The 20,000-nt window shown below is 33.6% G+C and overlaps 1 protein-coding gene and 1 long non-coding RNA gene across 3 annotated transcripts in view; both read left to right on the plus strand.

The window, feature by feature from the left end:
* The window catches only part of LOC137616472 (uncharacterized), a 500,855-nt gene that overhangs the window by 133,868 nt on the left and 346,987 nt on the right, over positions 1 to 20,000 (plus strand). The window lies entirely within an intron of this gene.
* LOC137616096 (fork head domain transcription factor slp1-like) overlaps positions 18,410 to 20,000 on the plus strand; it is a 1,896-nt gene continuing 305 nt past the window's right edge. Inside the window, exon 1 of the mRNA XM_068345770.1 lies at positions 18,410 to 20,000. This exon is cut by the window's right edge and continues 305 nt beyond it. Within this exon, the coding sequence (XP_068201871.1) occupies positions 18,690 to 20,000 (1,311 nt within the window). The 5' untranslated portion in view covers positions 18,410 to 18,689.

Genomic DNA, 20,000 nt, shown 5'->3' on the forward strand with positions numbered 1-20,000 from the left:
GGATTATAATTGTCTATAATTAGCACAGGATTATAATTGTCTATAATTAGCATAGGATTATAATTGTCTGTAATTAGCATACAATTATAATTGTCTATAATTAGCATAGGATTATAATTGTCTATAATTAGCATAGGTTTATAATTGTCTATAATTAGCATACAATTATAGTTGTCTATAATTAGCATAGGATTATAATTGTCTATTATAAGAATAAGATTATAGTTGTCTATAATTAGCATAGGATTTTAATTGTCTATAATTAGTGTTATAATTGTCTATAATTAGCATAGGATTATAATTGTCTATTATTAGAATAGTATTATAATTGTCTAAAATTAGCGTAGGATTATAATTGTCTGTAATTAGCGTAGGATTATAATTATCAATAACTAGCGTATGATTATACTGTAATTGTATATAATTAGCGTAGGATTATAATTTTCTATAATTAGCATATGATTAGAATTGTCTATAATTAGCGTAGGATTATAATTGTCTATAATTATCGTAGGATTATAATTGTCTATAATTAGCGTAGGATTATAATTGTCTATAATTAGTGTAGGATTATAATTGTCTATAATTAGCGTAGGATTATAATTATCTATAATTAGCGTAGGATAATAATTGTCTATAATTAGCGTAGAATTATAATTGTCTATAATTAGCGTAGAATTATAATTGTCTATAATTAGCGTAGGATTATAATTGTCTATAATTATCGTAGGATTATAATTGTCTATAATTAGCGTAGGATTATAATTGTCTATAATTAGCGTAGGATTATAATTGTCTATAATTAGCATAGGATTATAATTGTCTATTATTAGAATAGTATTATAATTGTCTAAAATTAGCGTAGGATTATAATTGTCTGTAATTAGCGTAGGATTATAATTATCAATAACTAGCGTATGATTATACTGTAATTGTATATAATTAGCGTAGGATTATAATTGTCTATAATTAGCATATGATTAGAATTGTCTATAATTAGTGTAGGATTATAATTGTCTATAATTATCGTAGGATTATAATTGTCTATAATTAGCGTAGGATTATAATTGTCTATAATTAGCGTAGGATTATAATTGTCTATAATTAGCGTAGGATTATAATTGTCTATAATTATCGTAGGATTATAATTGTCTATAATTAGCGTAGGATTATAATTGTCTATAATTAGTGTAGGATTATAATTGTCTATAATTAGCGTAGGATTATAATTATCTATAATTAGCGTAGGATAATAATTGTCTATAATTAGCGTAGAATTATAATTGTCTTTAATTAGCGTAGGATTATAATTGTCTATAATTAGCGTAGGATTATAATTGTCTATAATTAGCATAGGATTATAATTGTCTATTATTGGAATTGGATTATAATTGTCTATAATTAGCGTAGGATTATAATTGTCTATAATTAGTATAGGATTATAATTGTCTATAATTAGCATAGGATTATAATTGTCTATAATTAGCATAGGATTATAATTGTCTATAATTAGCGTAAGATTATAATAGTCTATAATTAGCGTAGGATTATAATTCTCTATAATTAGCATAGGATTATAATTGTCTCTAATTAGCATACAGTTATAATTGTCTATAATTAGCATACAGTTATAATTGTCTAAAATTTGCATAGGATTATAATTGTCTATAATTAGCATACAATTATGATTGTCTATAATTAACATAGGATTATATTTGTCTATAATTAGAATAGGATTATGATTGTCTATAATTAGCATAGGATTATAATTGTCTATAATTAGTATAGAATTGTTATGATAAATTATCGTTTTATCTTTCGGTTGTACAGCAGTGGATATAGTAAATTGGCTAAAATTGTAACGACTTCTCGGTTTTAATTATCTGAATTATATTAATTCGAATTCATGATATTACACAAGAATAGAAAATTACACTTTTAAGAAGGTAAACAGCCTTGCAGAGGCATTGTAAAATGGTACGATTTGGTCGCTGCTTTATCATGAAAAATGAATTTGTTAAGATTATAGTACTTTCTTCATGCAAGGAATCATTATCCTCATTACGAATGTAATTCATGGTGTTGCACAAGTATCAATCAGTAACTGAAGTATAAATGAATCAAACATTACCACTGAATCTCTTTAGAATGGTGCAATATGATCGCCCCTCCCCCCAGTGATAATAGATGCTGTTACTAACTAAAGATGTTACTAACTGAAGATGCTGTTACTAACTGGTGGTGTTGTTACTTACTGAAGATGCTGTTACTAACTTATGGTGTTGTTACTTACTGAAGATGCTGTTACTAACCAAAGATGTTGTTACTAACTGGTTCTTTTACAAATTGACTCTTCATTTATTGTTGTAACGTCATTGTATATAAATAGCTGATTTGAAAAACTTTGCTAAGTGAATATCAACTTTATTCAGTTTCCTTTGTGAGTAATCCTGACTAAGCTCTCCGCTTTCCATAATTCCAATGGAGAATACTATATAATAAAGGGAAGAGCATGAACACCCGAATAAATATACGTATAGGCCTACTGTATATCAGTCAATAAATATATTCAAATATATATACAGTTTATATATATTTATACATATATATATATATATATATATATATATATATATATATATATATATTTATATATATATATATATATATATATATATATATATATATATATATATATATATATATATATATATATATATATATATATACACACACACACACATATATATATATATTATGAATATCTTAACATGAATAAAAACATGTAAATGTCAACCACATTGGCCTTTAATATCCAATTCTGCCTTCGGGAATGTATATCCGCTGGAAATTCATTCATGATAACAGCTTCTGAGTGGGCACAGATTCGAACCTATGCCTCCTACCCGAAACCATACCTGTGAGGACTACCAATCCAGTTATCAAGAGTCCCTGCTGGCACGGTTTCGTCTATGAGGCATAGGTTCGAATCTTTGCCCAGCCAGAAGCTGTTATCGTAAATGAATTTCGAGTAGATGTACATTCCATGTAGAATTCGATATTATCTGCCATTGCGGTTGATATTTACATTAATTAAAATCACGAGAGGTAGTGATATATGTTCATGATTAAAGACATTTCTGAGGCCTTTGTCCGACATCACTCAGTGGACCAGAAACGGCTGCATTTGTTGTTGTATCTATGCATGTATATATATATATATATATATATATATATATATATATATATATACATATATATATGTATATATATATATATTATACATATATGTATATATATATATACATATATATATCTATATATATGTATATATATATATATATATATATATATATATATATATATTATACATATATATATATATATACATTTGTCTGTGTATATATATTTATATACATATATATGTATGGCCTGGCACAGCAAGTTGTGATATTGTCAATTGCTGATCAAAAACATCCTCCTTATTGCGTTCCCTAAATTCCTGTATATGGTGACGATTCCTAATAAAAGGGAGATATGTTCTACACTATCTAAACATCTCCTATGGAATTCCGGAGCTGCCTGTGTCATACGAGATATGCTAACCACCGAACACTCTTGGTATGTTGATTAAATTCACTCGGAAAGAGAGAGACTCGCAGCCGAAAAAGGACCGCAGGTTTTGAGTCGCCTCTAGAGAAGTAACTTTTTTTTTTTTTATTCTTATTATTTTTCGATTTTTTTATTTATTTTAATTTTTCTGTTAGATTGTTTCCTATTGTGTTGTTACTTAATTGCTTTGTTTTTAGTCGTCCCTAGATCATATCTCTGTAGTATTCAAATACCCATGTTTCATTCTTATTTTCGATTTTTTATTTATTTTTTATTTTTCCGTTAGGTTGTCTCCTAAGCTATGTTTACTTATTTACCTTCGGGATAATGTTCTTCTGCCTAAGCGAATCTACTATACTGTAAGTCAGATAATATCTATACAGTATTAGAATGTTTGTGTATTCTCGTGTCTGTCCTATTTTTTGTTGATTATGATTCTGGATATTTTCATTTTCTAGTACTATTTGGTCTTATTTTTTTCTACTCTCATTTTTATTTTCTGGGTAAATTATCCATTTATTATTTTCTTACTATGTTTCTAATTAAGTTGACCATGCGTCTTTTATTTCCGTATGAGTAAGGGAATATTAATTTTTAAGTTTTTTTTTTATCTCGCCATATTCAAACGTGTGTTTATTCTTGTCATATTTAAACACATATGTGTTTGTTTTTTTCATATCTAAATTTGTTTTTATTCTCTGTGTATTTAAGCTTATGTTCTTGTAGTCGTATTCAAACTTATGTCTGCTCTCGTCATATTCAAACTTGTGTTTCTTTTCGTCATATTTGAATTTGTGCTTGTTTTGGAACTTAGTTTATTCTAGTCATATTCAAACTGGTGTTTATTCTCGTCATCTTAGAATGTGCTTATTCTCGTTATATTCAAACTGGTGTTTATTTTTGTCATATTAGATCGTATGTTTATTCTTGTTATATTCAAACTGGTGTTTATTTTCCTCATACTAAATCGTATGTTTATTCTCGTAATATTCAAACACATGTGTTTGTTCTCTTCGTATTTAAATTTGTGTTTATTTTCGTCATATTCAAACTTATGTTCTTCTAGTCGTATTCAAACTTGTTTTTATTCTCGTAATATTTAAAATTGTGTTTCTTTTCATCATATCCGAATTTATGTTTGTTCTCGAACTTGTGTTTATTCTCGTCATATTCAAACTTGCGTTTATTATCGAGATTATCATCACTCATGTTATAAATACATATATCATATCTCTTCCAGTGTCATTGCTAATCCAATATTCAGAGATGTTTCTTGTTTATTTTTATATTATCGTTTGTTTTTGCACAAAGTTGATATTAAATTTCATAGTAGAATCAAGTTTGTAATCTTTTCCCTTTATAACAGCAAATTCTACCTATCGCCAAACAATATTCATGATTTTTATTGGGCTCGAAAAGAGAAGGGATGTGGTCTAAAGTTATTGAATATATACAGTATATATATATATATATATATATATATATATATATATATATATATATATAATACATACACTGTATAATGTATTTATAATATGTATGGACTATATATGGCATATGTGTATATATATATATTTATATATATATATATATATATATATATATATATATATATATATATCAATATATATATATATATATATCAATATATATATATAGGTGTTTGTATAACACTAAAATAACCTTCATGTTTAGAGTTTTCCCTTAACAAAGTATTCCGGTGGTGCTCTTCATATATTTTGATAAACCAATTCGTCTCCCTAAAATTTCATTCACCGTGTATTTTTTAATAATAATAGTGATGATAATAAACGATAAAAAAGTGTAAATACTAAGTACAAAAACTAGAATTGGAATTTAATGAAATTTTGAAAAAAATCAATCAGACAATAGCAAGGTTAAGTAAAATTTGGAAATTAAATCGCCATGAAATTTCATGTAAAAATCGGGTTGTATATCAGTTTTGTGAGGTCGGTGTTATTGTATGGACATGAGTCGTGTTATGACTATGAAACAATATCCAACAGATTTTTAGATTTTAGAACCAAACTATGAGAGAGATTACTCGAGTGCCATATGTGGATGAGATTATGGTGAGGGGTAGATGGAGATGGTTTGTGCATGCTCTTCTCACTCACCAAGAGAAATTCGTTCACCAAGCATTTAATCGACTCCACAAGACACTGGAAGAGTTAGAAGACCCAGGCCTACATGGCGGAGGTCTATGAAGCGTGAAGTAGATAATAAATGAAGAAGTATTGATTTAAAAGCTCAAGATCAAAGACGACTGGCGAAATCTAATCGAGGCCCTTTACTTCAATAGTCGTAGGAGGAGATGATGATGATTATTCTGAATTAATCCTTACTCAAGTGTTCCTCATTATTTCAGAATTGCCGATTACCACAAAACAGTAGCATACGTTCATCAATTCAAAGGCTTAACCAAACTAGGAGTTTAGTTATGATTTAACATTTATCATAATGTTATTTAATGAAGTGTAGGCTGATACAAAATCTTATTACCCGAGGATAGGCCCCTTCAAGTACCCCACAATCAAACGAGGGCGAAGTGAACCCTGAAAAGATATGTACTAGATGATACCAATTAAGTTATTTTCACTTGTGAATAATGAAAATAGCAAATATTTTGGGATTACAAGCAGTTTTCTTTTACATTTAGGTAGGTTATTCCTTCGCTGCTTTCTTTAACGTAATGTTTCATACCTCCCATATATGATAAAGAGAAAATGTGTGTGTATATATATATATATATATATATATATATATATATATATATATATATATATATATATATATATACATATATATATACATATAATAATAATAATAATAATAATAATAATAATAATAATAATAATAATAATCTTTATTTCAGCAAACTTATACACTTATACACACATACACACACACACACACACATATATATATATATATATATATATATATATATATATATCTATCTATCTATCTATATATATATATATATATATATATATATATATATATATATATTTATTTATTTCCTGTCTCACTGACCGGCATCCACTCGGAAAACAACAATCTCCCACAAAGTTCCCACGCTAGTGTGTGGTATTTAAGAAAGGAGGAGGATTGGAAAGGGTGGAATCTGTGTGTGTGCTTGTGTGCATATCTATCTAAGCATATAGCTGTCATTCTTAACGGGCTATGTACACCAGTACTTAAAAGAATGGTGAATAATTCATAACAATTTCATTCAGAGAGATCAAGGATTACAGTTAGATTACTTTAATGCAAAGTAAGTGGCGTCATCTTAGGATGGAATAAAACCAGTGGGCTTTAAAAGGAAGGCTGAGAAGATGGGCCTTAACTTAGATATATTAGAGAGAAAATTAAGAAAACTTGAAGTTAAATATAGGGTAGACCCATTTGTTAGTTTGGGGTTATTCAGTTGACTTGTGAAAATAAAACATATTGATAAAAGACTTCTTTGCCGACTAAATCAATTCAAGGCTTCAATATTGGGTACCATATATATCTTATATATATATATATATATATATATATATATATATATATATATATATATATATATATATATATATGTGTGTGTGTGTGTGTGTGTGTATACTGTATATACACACACATATATATGCGTGTGCGTGTATAGTAGATTATACAAAAGAGTCACAGTAATTTTTTTATTTGCAAATTAACCAGGAATAGTTGAAGAAATCGTAATGATCATTAGGATTTTCCATTCCACATATGTGGGTGCACACGCACACACACATATATATATATACATATATATATATATATATATGTGTGTGTGTGTGTGTGTGTATAATGTATGTGCATATTTACACTAGTATATAATTATATAGGCCTATATATATATATATATATATATATATATATATATATATGTGTGTGTGTGTGTGTGTGTGTGTATATATATATATATATATATATATATATATATTTATACATACATATACATATATGTGTCTATATGTGTGTATTTGATGTATATTATGTAGTTTATCATAAGTAGTTTTACTTTTCTCCTACCCGATTGCAACCCAGTAAAGTCCTCCAACTAATAAGAACCTGTTATCATATTTTGGTCAATAGAGGCGCAGTCTACTTGAATTGAATCGAACCCTATCCTAAAAAAGGAACACTGTTCAGATGTAAAGCCTGAACTAGGTACCTTCATTCTATACGCTTACTTAAAATAGACTTGGTCGTTAGACTATCAGTGTTATACACTGAATAATAAATTATATATGTTTACAATGATTTTTTTTTTATGCATATGAGGCACGAGAAGAGTTGGAATACCCAGGCCTACATGGCTGAGGACTATGAAGCGTGAAGTAGGTTGCGATGAATGGAGAAGTATTGAATTATAAGCTCAAGATAAAGACGAATGGCGAAATCTAACCAAGACCCTTTTCTTCAATGGGTGTAGGAGGAGATAATGGTGATGGTGATATATATATATATATATATATATATATATATATATATATATATATACTGTATATATATATATATATACACACTGTGTATGTGTATATATATACACAGTATATATATATATATATATATATATATATATATATATATATATATATATATGAGTTATACCGGCCTAGATGACATTGTGAGAGAGAGAGAGAGAGAGAGAGAGAGAGAGAGAGAGAGAGAGAGAGAGAGAGAGAGAGAGAGATCGTTTACTAGCAATATAGGAATGGATATGGACGTCAAATTTCTTTTTATATCTATTATTCATTACGCAAAGCGATAGTCAAATTTACCAGCAATTTGGCTGAAAAAAAAATAGCCATATATTGTTTAAGCTACTCATAGTTTCTTTCTTAGTTAGGTATTAGACTATTTTGTCCTACAACCTAAATATATTAAAATTTTTATGAAAAAATTAAAACTTGTAGGAACCATCGGAAGTTGTTTCGTAGTAAAGATTCCTGAGCATTACACCAATAACACGACCACCCTATTTTTTTGTGTTATTAAATACGTATACATATGTTTAGTCTATTCGTAAATAGAGGCAGATGTAATCTTGCTAACTTTCGGAATGAATATAGAAGAACAAGCTGATTTAGACAATGTTATCGTTCCAATTCTTACATGTGAACTATAATAATTTTAATGAACTCCTATTGGCTGTATTAATGATGAATGCATCTGCCTTGGGCATCTTAAGGAGAGAGAGAGAGAGAGAGAGAGAGAGAGAGAGAGAGAGAGAGAGAGAGAGAGAGAGAGAGAGAGATTATAAATTGTAGGAGACGGTGTTGATAGAGGAAGAAATGGTGATGTAGGAAAGAGGGATCCTCCTCCAACTCATCATCATCTTATTTGGACCCCTCCTCCTCCTCCTCCACCACATTCGACTAGTCTTGATGTCCGCTGGAACAGACATCGAGACGTCGGTGTGCAGCGACTCGTGTGATTCCTCCAGACGCCTACTGACCACGAGACATGTCCACACCAGCCACACGCTAATATTTACTTATCTCCGGCTTTACACATCTCGTTATTTACCCTATTATTTATTCCGTATCATAATCTCAGCTGTCCGGATGAAGAGCCATAAATGGGAATGGCCTAAAAAAATATGGTATTCTTTTTAAAATTAGATTTTTGAAATCGTTTCAATGTGTTCTTACTATTATTTTATTATTATCATTGATGATGTGGTTATGATTGTTAGAAATGGGAATGAACTCCAAATATAATATTCTGTTTAAAATTAGATCTTTTAAATCGTTTCAATGTCTTATTACTATTGTTTAATTATTATCATTAATGCTGTGATTATGATTGTTAGAAATGGGAATGTACTACAAATATGATATTCTTTTTAAAATTAGATCTTTTAAATCGTTTCAATGTCATATTATTTTTATTATTATCGTTGATGCTCTGCTTATGATTGTTATCATTATTGAGTTGAGGTTAATTCTATGTTGCTATGTTTTTTTTATTTGATATAAATGACCTTGCAATATTTCTTACAAGTTTGAGATATTAGAAATATTTAGTCAATCTTTAAAGTATTACGAAAATCTAAAGTTTAGAATTGATAGTGCATTTTCTGGATTTTGTCAAGATACTGAATATTATTATTATTAATAATATTGATATCAATATTATTATTATTATTATTATTATTATTATTATTCTTTATTATTGAGCTACCAACTGGTTGCGATAATGCAGTTGCTGGAAAGAAGAAGAAAGGGGGTAGGGGGGGGGGGGTAGCCATACTAGAGAACACAGAAATATCACTTGTGCATATCCGTCGTCGAATCTGAGCGCGAGCGATTCCCCTCAGCCAAACACCGTAAAATAATAATGGACTTGGACCGGGAGATGTCTTTGGCTGTAAGGGGATTTGGGGGGAGGGGTGTATTGTGGGGTCAGGGGGTAGGTAGTCAATGGATCCAAGGTTAACACCGTCTAGCAAGTGTCCACTTTACAAACAAGCACGTTCGGCAATTATATAAACACGCATACTTATTTTTGAAGTAGGTGCGCGGAGATGTTTAGTACTCCATTTTTTTATGGGGGGACGGGGTTAATGATTGGAATCCTCAGTTTGATGATTATAGTGCTGGTGATGGTGATGATATCATGATTATGAAGATGGTGATATTGATGATCTTAGATTATGTATTTGTAAGTGGTATGACCGACACAGTATTAATCGTATGTTATTGGACGATCAAAAAACCGTGTAACAGATGCAAGAAATGTAAATGAATAAAGAGAGAGAGAGAGAGAGAGAGAGAGAGAGAGAGAGAGAGAGAGAGAGAGAGAGAGAGAGAGAGAGAGAGATTGCGTTAGTGAAGTTTGTGTTAGTAAGATAATTAATAGTAAGAAATTTCCCTCATAATTCATCCAGGTTTATTTACACATCACTTTTGCTGCGTACTACCAATCAACTCAGTTTTAATTTTCTTCAGATATTGTCATCGTTAATGGTCATATTCCTTTTAACTTTTTGAATTTACTTAATCAACTTTGTTTTATAATAGTTTCTCCTTTAAATGTGAAGATAAAATGTTCGGTGTTAGATACAATTTGATATAATTGAGCATAAGCTTCTTCATATATATATATATATATATATATATATATATATATATATATATATATATATACACACATATATGTATATATATATACACTATATATATATATATATATATATATATATATATATATATATATATATATATATATATATATATATATATATATATATATATATATATATTATCAACCGTTACTACTCCACTGCAGAACAAAGTATCAGAGAAGATCTACTTCGGAGTTGGAACTATTATTATACATTTCATCATTGTTTTTACAATCTTTGCTACGCCCTAGTTGGAAAACCCAAGGGCTCCAACAGGGTAAATACCCCAATGAGGAAAGCAAATAAGGAAATAAAGTATATGAGAAGTAACGAACAATGAATATATCTTAATATTTGTAACGCGTTAAAATAGATCTGTCATATATAAACTATGAAAAGAGACCTATGTTAGCCTGCTCAAGATGAAAACATTCGATGCAAGTTTGAACCTCCGAAGTTCTATAGATTCAACTGCCTAATTAGGAGGGTCATTCCACAGTCTGGCCAAAGCTGGAATGAAACTTATAAATACGGTGTTGACGGAGAAGGCAGTCATATACAGTATAATTTTCTAAAGCTTTTATTTTGTTTGTGCTCGTACACACTTGCTCGTGTCTGTTTAAATCTCACCATTTTGTACTAAAACGTACCTATCAATTCTTAGACAATCAATACTTGCAATTGAGTTGCAAAAGGTTTATCTCTTGCTTGAGGGCACACTCGGGCACAATATTCTATCTCATTTCTCTTCCTCTTATTTTGTTAAAGTTTTTATAGTTTAAATAGGAGATATTTCTTTCAATGTTGTTACTCTTAGAATATTTTATTTTACCTTGTTTCCTCTCCTCACTGGGCTATTTATCTTTTTGGAGCCCCTGGGGTTATAGCATTCTGCTTTTCCCACTAGGGGTGTAGCATGGCAAGTAATAATAATAATAATAATAATAATAATAATAATAATAATAATAATAATAAAAGTAAGTTACATCCAGGTCGTTTGAGAACACCACTAAGAGCCAACTGATGGTAAAGACGGATTTGTGTGCAAGTAAACGAATCATATTTAGGCTTATACCGGAATATTATATTTTATTAAAACTATAGATAGATAGATATAAGAAATACATTTAGATCGCCCTGCTTCACTGATCCTGATGCATCGCATTGGATGTGGTTCGCCTGATAATGATTTTCGATTTATCTAGTTTGTTTTCACTACACATGTAAGCCTACGTAGCTAAATGATAGCAAGTTGTATTTGCAGTGCACCCCAGGGTGACAAAAAGAATAAATTTTCTTGTGCGACACTAAATATAGCACATAATTAGTAACCGTGGACACAAAAGCAATACAATCGGTAAGGGGTCATTTCGTCCTTCCAGTGATAGCAAGCTAATTTTCTTGTTACTTTTAAGGTTAAAAGGCTACTCATTAATGGCAAAGGCAAGGGACAGTAACAATACCCTACTAGGACAATGCTCTAGAGACTGACCATATATATATATATATATATATATATATATATATATATATATATATATATGTATATATATATATATGTGTGTGTGTGTGTGTGAGATCAGTGACCAAGTCTCCTCTCCAACGAAGCTGGGACCAGGCATTGGCAGGTGATGACTCAGCAGGTAGAGCTATAGGTGCCTCCAGAACCCCCGTCCTTAGCTAGCAAGGATGATGAGATTGCAGACACTAAAAGAAACTATCGAGCTTGAGCGGGTCTCTAACCCCAGTCCGGCAGATCACCAATCAGGAGCGTTTCCATTAGACCACCACAAGCCCTTAGTGGAGGAGAGCAAATAACTGTAAGAGTCATTCATATCCGGAAACCAGCATCAAATTTGACGCACACTCCGTTTGGGTTGCTGTTTTGATAAAATCCATTAGCCACCGAAAAATTGAAGATGGCAGCCATTTTTAAAGATGGATGCCATTAAATATATGAAATATGACATTTCGCAATAAAATGACAGAAACTTGTCCTATTTGAGCGATCTTGATGTCAAATCATACATTTCTGCCTTGGCCAAAATCGAAGTTTGCGAAAGGTATGTATTCACCCCTGTCATCGTTTATTTATTTATTTGTGAGCAACTTTACACAAAAACAATTGCGTCTATTTTGACCAAACTTGGTATTCATGTTGGGTATGACCCAAGGATAAACCTTTAACATTTTGGGCAAAGTATATCAAATTACAAGTACGCAGCAATACTTTGAAAATAATCGTAATGTTAAATGAAAGGCAAATATTTTGTTACTTTATTTTTTGTTTGTGATCAACATTACGCAAACACTACAGAAACAGTTTCTACGAAACTTTGTGGACATGTGGGGTATGACCCAAGGATAAATTCATTAGCTCTGAAGAAAATACGTCAAAGTACAAGTAAGCTGTGGAGTTGAGAGAGCAAAATAGGACGGTTTGGCGTGGCAAACGCTTGCTCTCTACTGAGTGCCCCTCTAGTTCACTATGTAGGAACCGAATATGCATCGTACCTATAGTCACTACCTTCCTTGTACCATAATATCATATATTCCCAATTCCATGAAACCTACGCCATCTCTGTTTAATGTAAGCGGTAATAGATAGTAGCGCCTACCTTTCAAGACATCCGTGATAATGTATCCCAGGATTATTTCATTTCCTAAATTTCCTATGGTGAATTTTGTGAAATGATTTTGACTCAACTTGTTTTAGCGATCAGTGGAGTGGCGACACGCATTGACTAGGTTTGAGTTTCATTGTAAATCAGCCTATTTGTCTTACTTCTTCAGCAGGGTATCGATTACAAGCTCGAGACCTGAGCGTTCCGGGGTGAGATTGAGTTTGGGTTAACAGTCATTGCATATGTTTATGCGTTAAACAGCTACTTTGCAGGAATACGAAGTTTGAGAAGCTGAGGTTGTGTGATATTATGATAACCTATTGGGCACAGAAATGTTGTTTGGAAAAGCAGTTATGTATAAATGTCCGTTGAATATAGAGGTGTAATTAGTTGAATATATACATATATGAAAGAAAGGTCTGTTTTGATATTATTGGTGTTCTTAAAATATGGTATTTTAATTGTTCATTACTTCTCTTATCGTTTATTTATTTTTTTATTCCATTTCCTCACTGCGCTATTTTTCCCTGTTGGAGACTTTGGGCTTATAGCATCCTGCTTTTCCAACTAAGGTTGTAGCCTAGCTAGTAATAATAATAGTAATAATAATAATAATAATAATAACAACAATAATAATAATAATAATAATAATAATAATAATAATAATAATAATAATAATAATAATAGTAATAATAATTGGGCTGTAACTCAGTTAAATGTAGGGGTGTAATATATTTAGTGTAGCTTCGAGAAATCTATCGTGAGATATACAGCATTTCAAGAAATCATAATAAAAATAGCATAGATTGATGAGTAATGTCAGGTGAGGAGATATTTAAAAGAAATAAATGCAATGTCAGTTACGAGGTCAGCTTTTAATCCAAACTGGTAATCGGAAGTAAAGCCTCTATACAAGAAAAAGTTTAAATATCTTGTGGGATATTTGCTTACGTTAGCAGCATATTTCAGCTTATTATTGATCAAAGGTGAATTTTATGGGGGGGGGGGGGATAAAGAATCTGTTTGATTATAAACTAGTGAACGCAACCCGTCAACAATGACGGCTATTTTATATGTATATGCACACTCATTGAAACAAATGCACACACCTTCAGCACTTTCCACCCCTCTCCCTTTTCTTACTACAACCTCTCTCACAGGGGTATGACGAGTCCCTCTTCACCCTACCCGAAGGACGGGGAGAGACCAAGTAGCTATATGTCAGTCCATGCTGCTCAGCCAGACCAGAAATATATATATATATATATATATATATATATATATATATATAATATATATATATATATATATATATATATGTGTGTGTGTGTGTGTGTGTGTTTTAGGTTTACGTTAAAATTCACCTTTTTATAGAATACATACTTGTATACATGTACCCACTGACATGTATGGACGATGTAAATTCAGTAACCAGAAATTGTTTTTTATTTAAAAGTAGCTTCTTAAATGAAGAAAAGTAGGAAAAATAGCATAAGAAAATTTTTATGATATTCAAGCTGATTAGTGATATAGTTCTGGATTATAGTAAAACCGTATCTGTTAGTGTATCATGACAAATAATGACAATAATGGCAATTATCGAAATGCATTCTATCATAATGCGAGTTATTGTATTTTTTATAAACTACTGACTTTCTTTCACTGGTACAACGATAGTATCTCTCTCTCTCTCTCTCTCTCTCTCTTACTCTTTGTGCTTCATGATTATCGCCCAGGATGATTTTGTTTGTTTTTAACTTCATTTGCTCTCGGTGTTCAGATTCTGACTCATATAAGATAAAAGTTCTTGTGGAAACAATGATCAAAATCAGATGAAATGGAAAATGGAAATAAGGCATTGGTGTATAGTTGATACAAAACCTAGGCGTTAACTGTACTTCACCTTAAGGCCTGCTATTCTGGTCCTATACAGTAGGGAACCCTACACTCTACAGGACCTTCACAATCATTTTCCTATGTGCATTCCTAGGCATTCAGCATTTCACACCGCATATTGCTCGTTTATTGTCAAATTCACAATTCCGAAGCCGCTAGAGACCAAGAAAGTCTTCAGTTTCCTCGTGTAAGTCTTAATATCTTCAGTATTTCGAATGTTTAATGGGATCTTAATGTATAGAGCCTACAGTAGACACATATCTAGGTTCCCATGGTAACTATTCTCGTGTCAACACGATTTGTTGGCCGCACAATATATAAGAATTCTCCTAGATATTTAGGACGTCCGGTTCTGATAACTTGATGGGTTATTGTACATATTTTAAACTCAGTTCTTTCCTTAATAGGCAGTCATTGTAAATCAATTAGTGTAGGAGTGATTCTTTCTCGGGGGTGGGGGGGGGGGGAGACACCTTCTAATAGTCTTGCTCCTCTATTTATTATGTTTTGTAATATCTTAAGTTGGGCTTTTTGTAAATTGTAGTAAATGGAGTTATTGTAGTCAAGCCTGGTAATAACACAGTTTATTACAAGTTTCTTAAGAGAATGTTCATTCAGGTACTTCTTTATAAAAACAGTGTCTACGATGATAGCCAACAGTTTTTCTACATTATTTATTTGAACATTGAAAGACAAGTTACAGTCAAGAGATACTCCTAGATCGCGAACTTTACTAGATATCGGGACCGGGCCAGAGTTGTTATTCATGTTTATTTGAATATTACCCAAGTTTCATAGGCTGTTTTTGTTTCCAACCACCATAAAATCAGTTTTATTTTTATTCATTTTTTTTTTTTTTATTGTCATCCATTCCCTAAAACTGGAAAGCATTCGGTTTAGAGTTTCAGTAGTGTCGTCTATAGCATTTATGGAAAAGTAAAATTCTGTATCATCTGCCGACTGTATACCAATAGTATGCAGTAGATACAGAATAAGATTGGGCGCAGTACTCTCCCCTTAGCTACCTCCCTTGTATAGTGGTCCATATAATGAATAAGGGTTTCCAATTTACATACTTTAGTTTCTGTCAAAAGCTTGAGCTTCAATACCGATGGATCGTATATCATTTAGTAGCAGTTCATGCGCAACTGTATATAAAACAACACTAAGATCGAGCATTGTTAATGACCATACCTCTCGAGACGTCCGTTTTAGGAAATCAGTCGCACCTTGGAAGTCATTTTAAAGAAATCAATTTCTTTTGCGAGGTCAGTTTAAAGAAATTATCACTCTAGCGAAGTCAGTATAAGGAAATCAGTCCCTCCCATGAAGTCAGTTTAAGGAAATCAATCACTAGCGATGTCAGTTTAAGGAAACCAGTCACTCCTATAAAGTCAGTTTAAGGAAATTATTCACTTTGCTAAGTTTGATTAAGGAAATCAATCACTTGCCAAATCAGTATAAGGAAATCATTTACTCTTGGGAAGTCTGTTCATGAAAATCAATCACTTTTTCGAAGTCAGTTTAAGGAAATTAATCACATTTGCGAAATCAGTTTAAGGTAATCAATCACTTGTGAAGTCAGTTGAAGGAAATTAATTACTTGTGGAGTCTGTTTAAGGAAATCAATCTCTTGCGAAGTCAGTTTAAGGAAATCAGTCACTTATGGAGTCAGTTTAAGGAAATCAATTACTTATGGAGTCCGTTTAAGGAAACCAATCATCTATGGAGTCAGTTTAAGGAAATCAATTACTTATGGAGTCCGTTTAAGGAAACTAATCATCTATGGAGTCAGTTTAAGGAAATCAATCACCTAACTACTCTTAAGAAGTCAGTTCAAGGAAATCAATCAATTAAGGAGTCAGTTTAAGGAAATCAATTAATTATGGGGTCAGTTTAGGGAATCAATCTCTTGCGAAGTCAGTTTTAAGAAAATCAGTTACTTGCGAAACCAGTTGGATTGAAAGGTCACTCCCCCTATCAAAGTTACACTTAAAGTCATTAAACGAATACAAGAGTACAAGAAACATCCAAATCTTAAGATTATTATGATGGACAGAACACAACCAGCGAAGGAAATCCATGTGTTGATTCAGGAAGGGATTTTCCGGAGTTTTCAGAAAATGTTAATTTCCATTCATCATTTGAAATCCAATTAAGGCATTTTCATTTGCGTTAGAGTAATTTCTCGTAATTCTGATCATACTTATAAGTAGGCTGTAAATCTCTCAAATGACTGAGGTTTTCTTTGAGTAAGATTATACAATGGCTTGGGTAATATGGTTCTTTTGTTGAATTTGGAGTAATTTCAGTCGGCTTTCACTTGGAATTTTGATTATACAGCAAACAACGACAAAATGTGGAAACCTGTATTATTCAACATACAACAACAACAAGAGGTGGGGAACTGTCAAAGTTGATTATGTATAGAATCTTTGATTGAATGAATGATCAGTTTTTTTTCAGTTTCGCTTTATTTCATCTTAAAATCCCCATGACAGGCAAATCAGTAACTTACTATAAGCAGCTTGGACATTTTGGTATATTAATTCTATGGACCAATTGCCCCAAGGTGTTCTATCCATTGGGTACGCTGCCTCCAGAATCGATCGATATACACAACAGCAGCTCCCCAGTTTATCGAACTTGATTGAATAAACAAGGAACACCCCATGGCAACAACTGTAGGGGAAACGAGGACGTGTTTAAGACCAGTTTCACTATATTCCTCTTTGTATAGATACCATCACTTTCTGCTTTCTCGGATACCTCTTCATTCCTTGCCTTTAGACCTGGTGTAGTCTGATGTTTCCCTAAGGAGAGAGAGAGAGAGAGAGAGAGAGAGGAGAGAGAGAGAGAGAGAGAGAGAGAGCACAACTGTCTCATGATATTAAGGATTTTTATGAGGTTATATTCCCCCAAACGTGTTTTCTTTGTGAAGTGTTGCAGTGTTTGGAATGCAACAGTCGTGGCCAGATGAAATTTCCTTTACAGAGATCGGGTCACGTCCACAACTCAATATGGAGGGTGCGTCAGCCTCCGTCCCGCCCATGAGATAAGGCTGGACGAATGGCAGTGCCACCGTGGCTGTGGGAGGGGTTATTAAACCGGTTGGCTCGCTGGCATCTCTAGGGGCGGGGTCTAGGCGGGGCTAACTAATGAACTGGGAGGGCAGTACATGAAGGTGTCTCTGTCATTAGACCCCAACAGTTACCGCTAAGCCGTTGCTACAGAGAATACGAAGTCTGTGTCGTTTCGTTGTGTCATTCAAAGACTTTGGTGTAGAATTATGGATTTTCCCTCGTTCCCGTCCAGCCTCTGTTTGTGATGGGCCGAGGCGTGTAGAGGCGCCCTTCTGTACCGCGATACCCTGGGAAGTTAGGATGGTTAGTGTCGCTGCCCTGTGGGAAGCCCGCCGCTCCGTCATCATGGCTCACACACCGCTCAAACATTCTTTCTCCATTAATTCCATCCTTCCGGAGACCGCTCTCGACAACCCAGCAGACATCCCGAGGGACGTTCCCACTCCCAAAGATGAGCTGCTCATGGACGACGTGGAAATGACCATGCCTGAAGACGACGAAGAAGACGTCGATATCGACGTGACGGGCACTGTCAGCCCTCTGGCCGGGGGCATGACGGATTCGGAACCCGACGAAGAAGACGAAGAAGATGCGGCAGATAAGGATGATAAAGAGGCCAAGAAGGACGGAGACGACAGCGAGAAGAAAGACGGAGACGAGAAGAAGAAACACGAAAAGCCTCCTTTCAGTTATAACGCCCTTATTATGATGGCCATCCGGTCGTCCCCGGAGAAGAGGTTGACCCTCAACGGCATCTACGAGTTCATCATGAAGAACTTCCCTTACTACCGCGAGAACAAGCAAGGCTGGCAAAACTCCATCAGACATAATCTCAGCCTCAATAAGTGTTTCGTCAAGGTGCCCAGACATTACGACGACCCAGGAAAAGGTAATTACTGGATGCTGGATCCGTCCGCCGACGACGTCTTTATCGGTGGCACCACGGGGAAGTTGAGACGTCGCTCCACCACGGCTTCCAGGAATCGATTGGCTGCCTTTAAACAGTCCCTGCTCGGACGCTTTGGTTGTTATCCTCCCTTTGGACTGGCGCCTTACGCAGCGGCAGCGGCTGCGGCGGGGTTAGGCAGCGCTCTTACCCCAGGGACGTTACCTGTGTCTCTACCAGGTGGTACGCTGCCTTCCTTGGCATCCTCACCCCTGTATCAACAAGCCACAGCAGCTGCCGCAGCGGCGGCCGCATTATACCGCGGTTATCCTCCGTCCTATTATTCCACAGCACTTCCTACGAGTCACAATCCTCTCGCGGGACCTCCACCTCCCTCTGGTTTACCCAAACCGACCGCGTTAACCCCAGGGGTGCCGCATCCACCCTCTTCCTTCAGTGTGGATCGTCTGTTATCGGACACGCCCTGCAGTGTCCCGCCGCACACGTCGCCGCTGACCGGATCGCCATCCTTTCTGCTCGGGGGCATCGGGGGCGCTCCGACAATGTCTCCTTACGAGATGTATCGCACTTCTCTCCTGTCTCAAGCTGGGTTAGGGCACGCCCTTGGCACTATGGGAGGCGGCCTCAATCCCGCTTTACCTAACGCCGCGTCTCTCGGGATACCTGGTCTGGGTATGGGCGCGCCAAGTAGTCCTGGAAATAGC

This window comes from Palaemon carinicauda, chromosome 22, assembly GCF_036898095.1.
Source record: "Palaemon carinicauda isolate YSFRI2023 chromosome 22, ASM3689809v2, whole genome shotgun sequence".
NCBI lineage: Eukaryota > Metazoa > Arthropoda > Malacostraca > Decapoda > Palaemonidae > Palaemon > Palaemon carinicauda.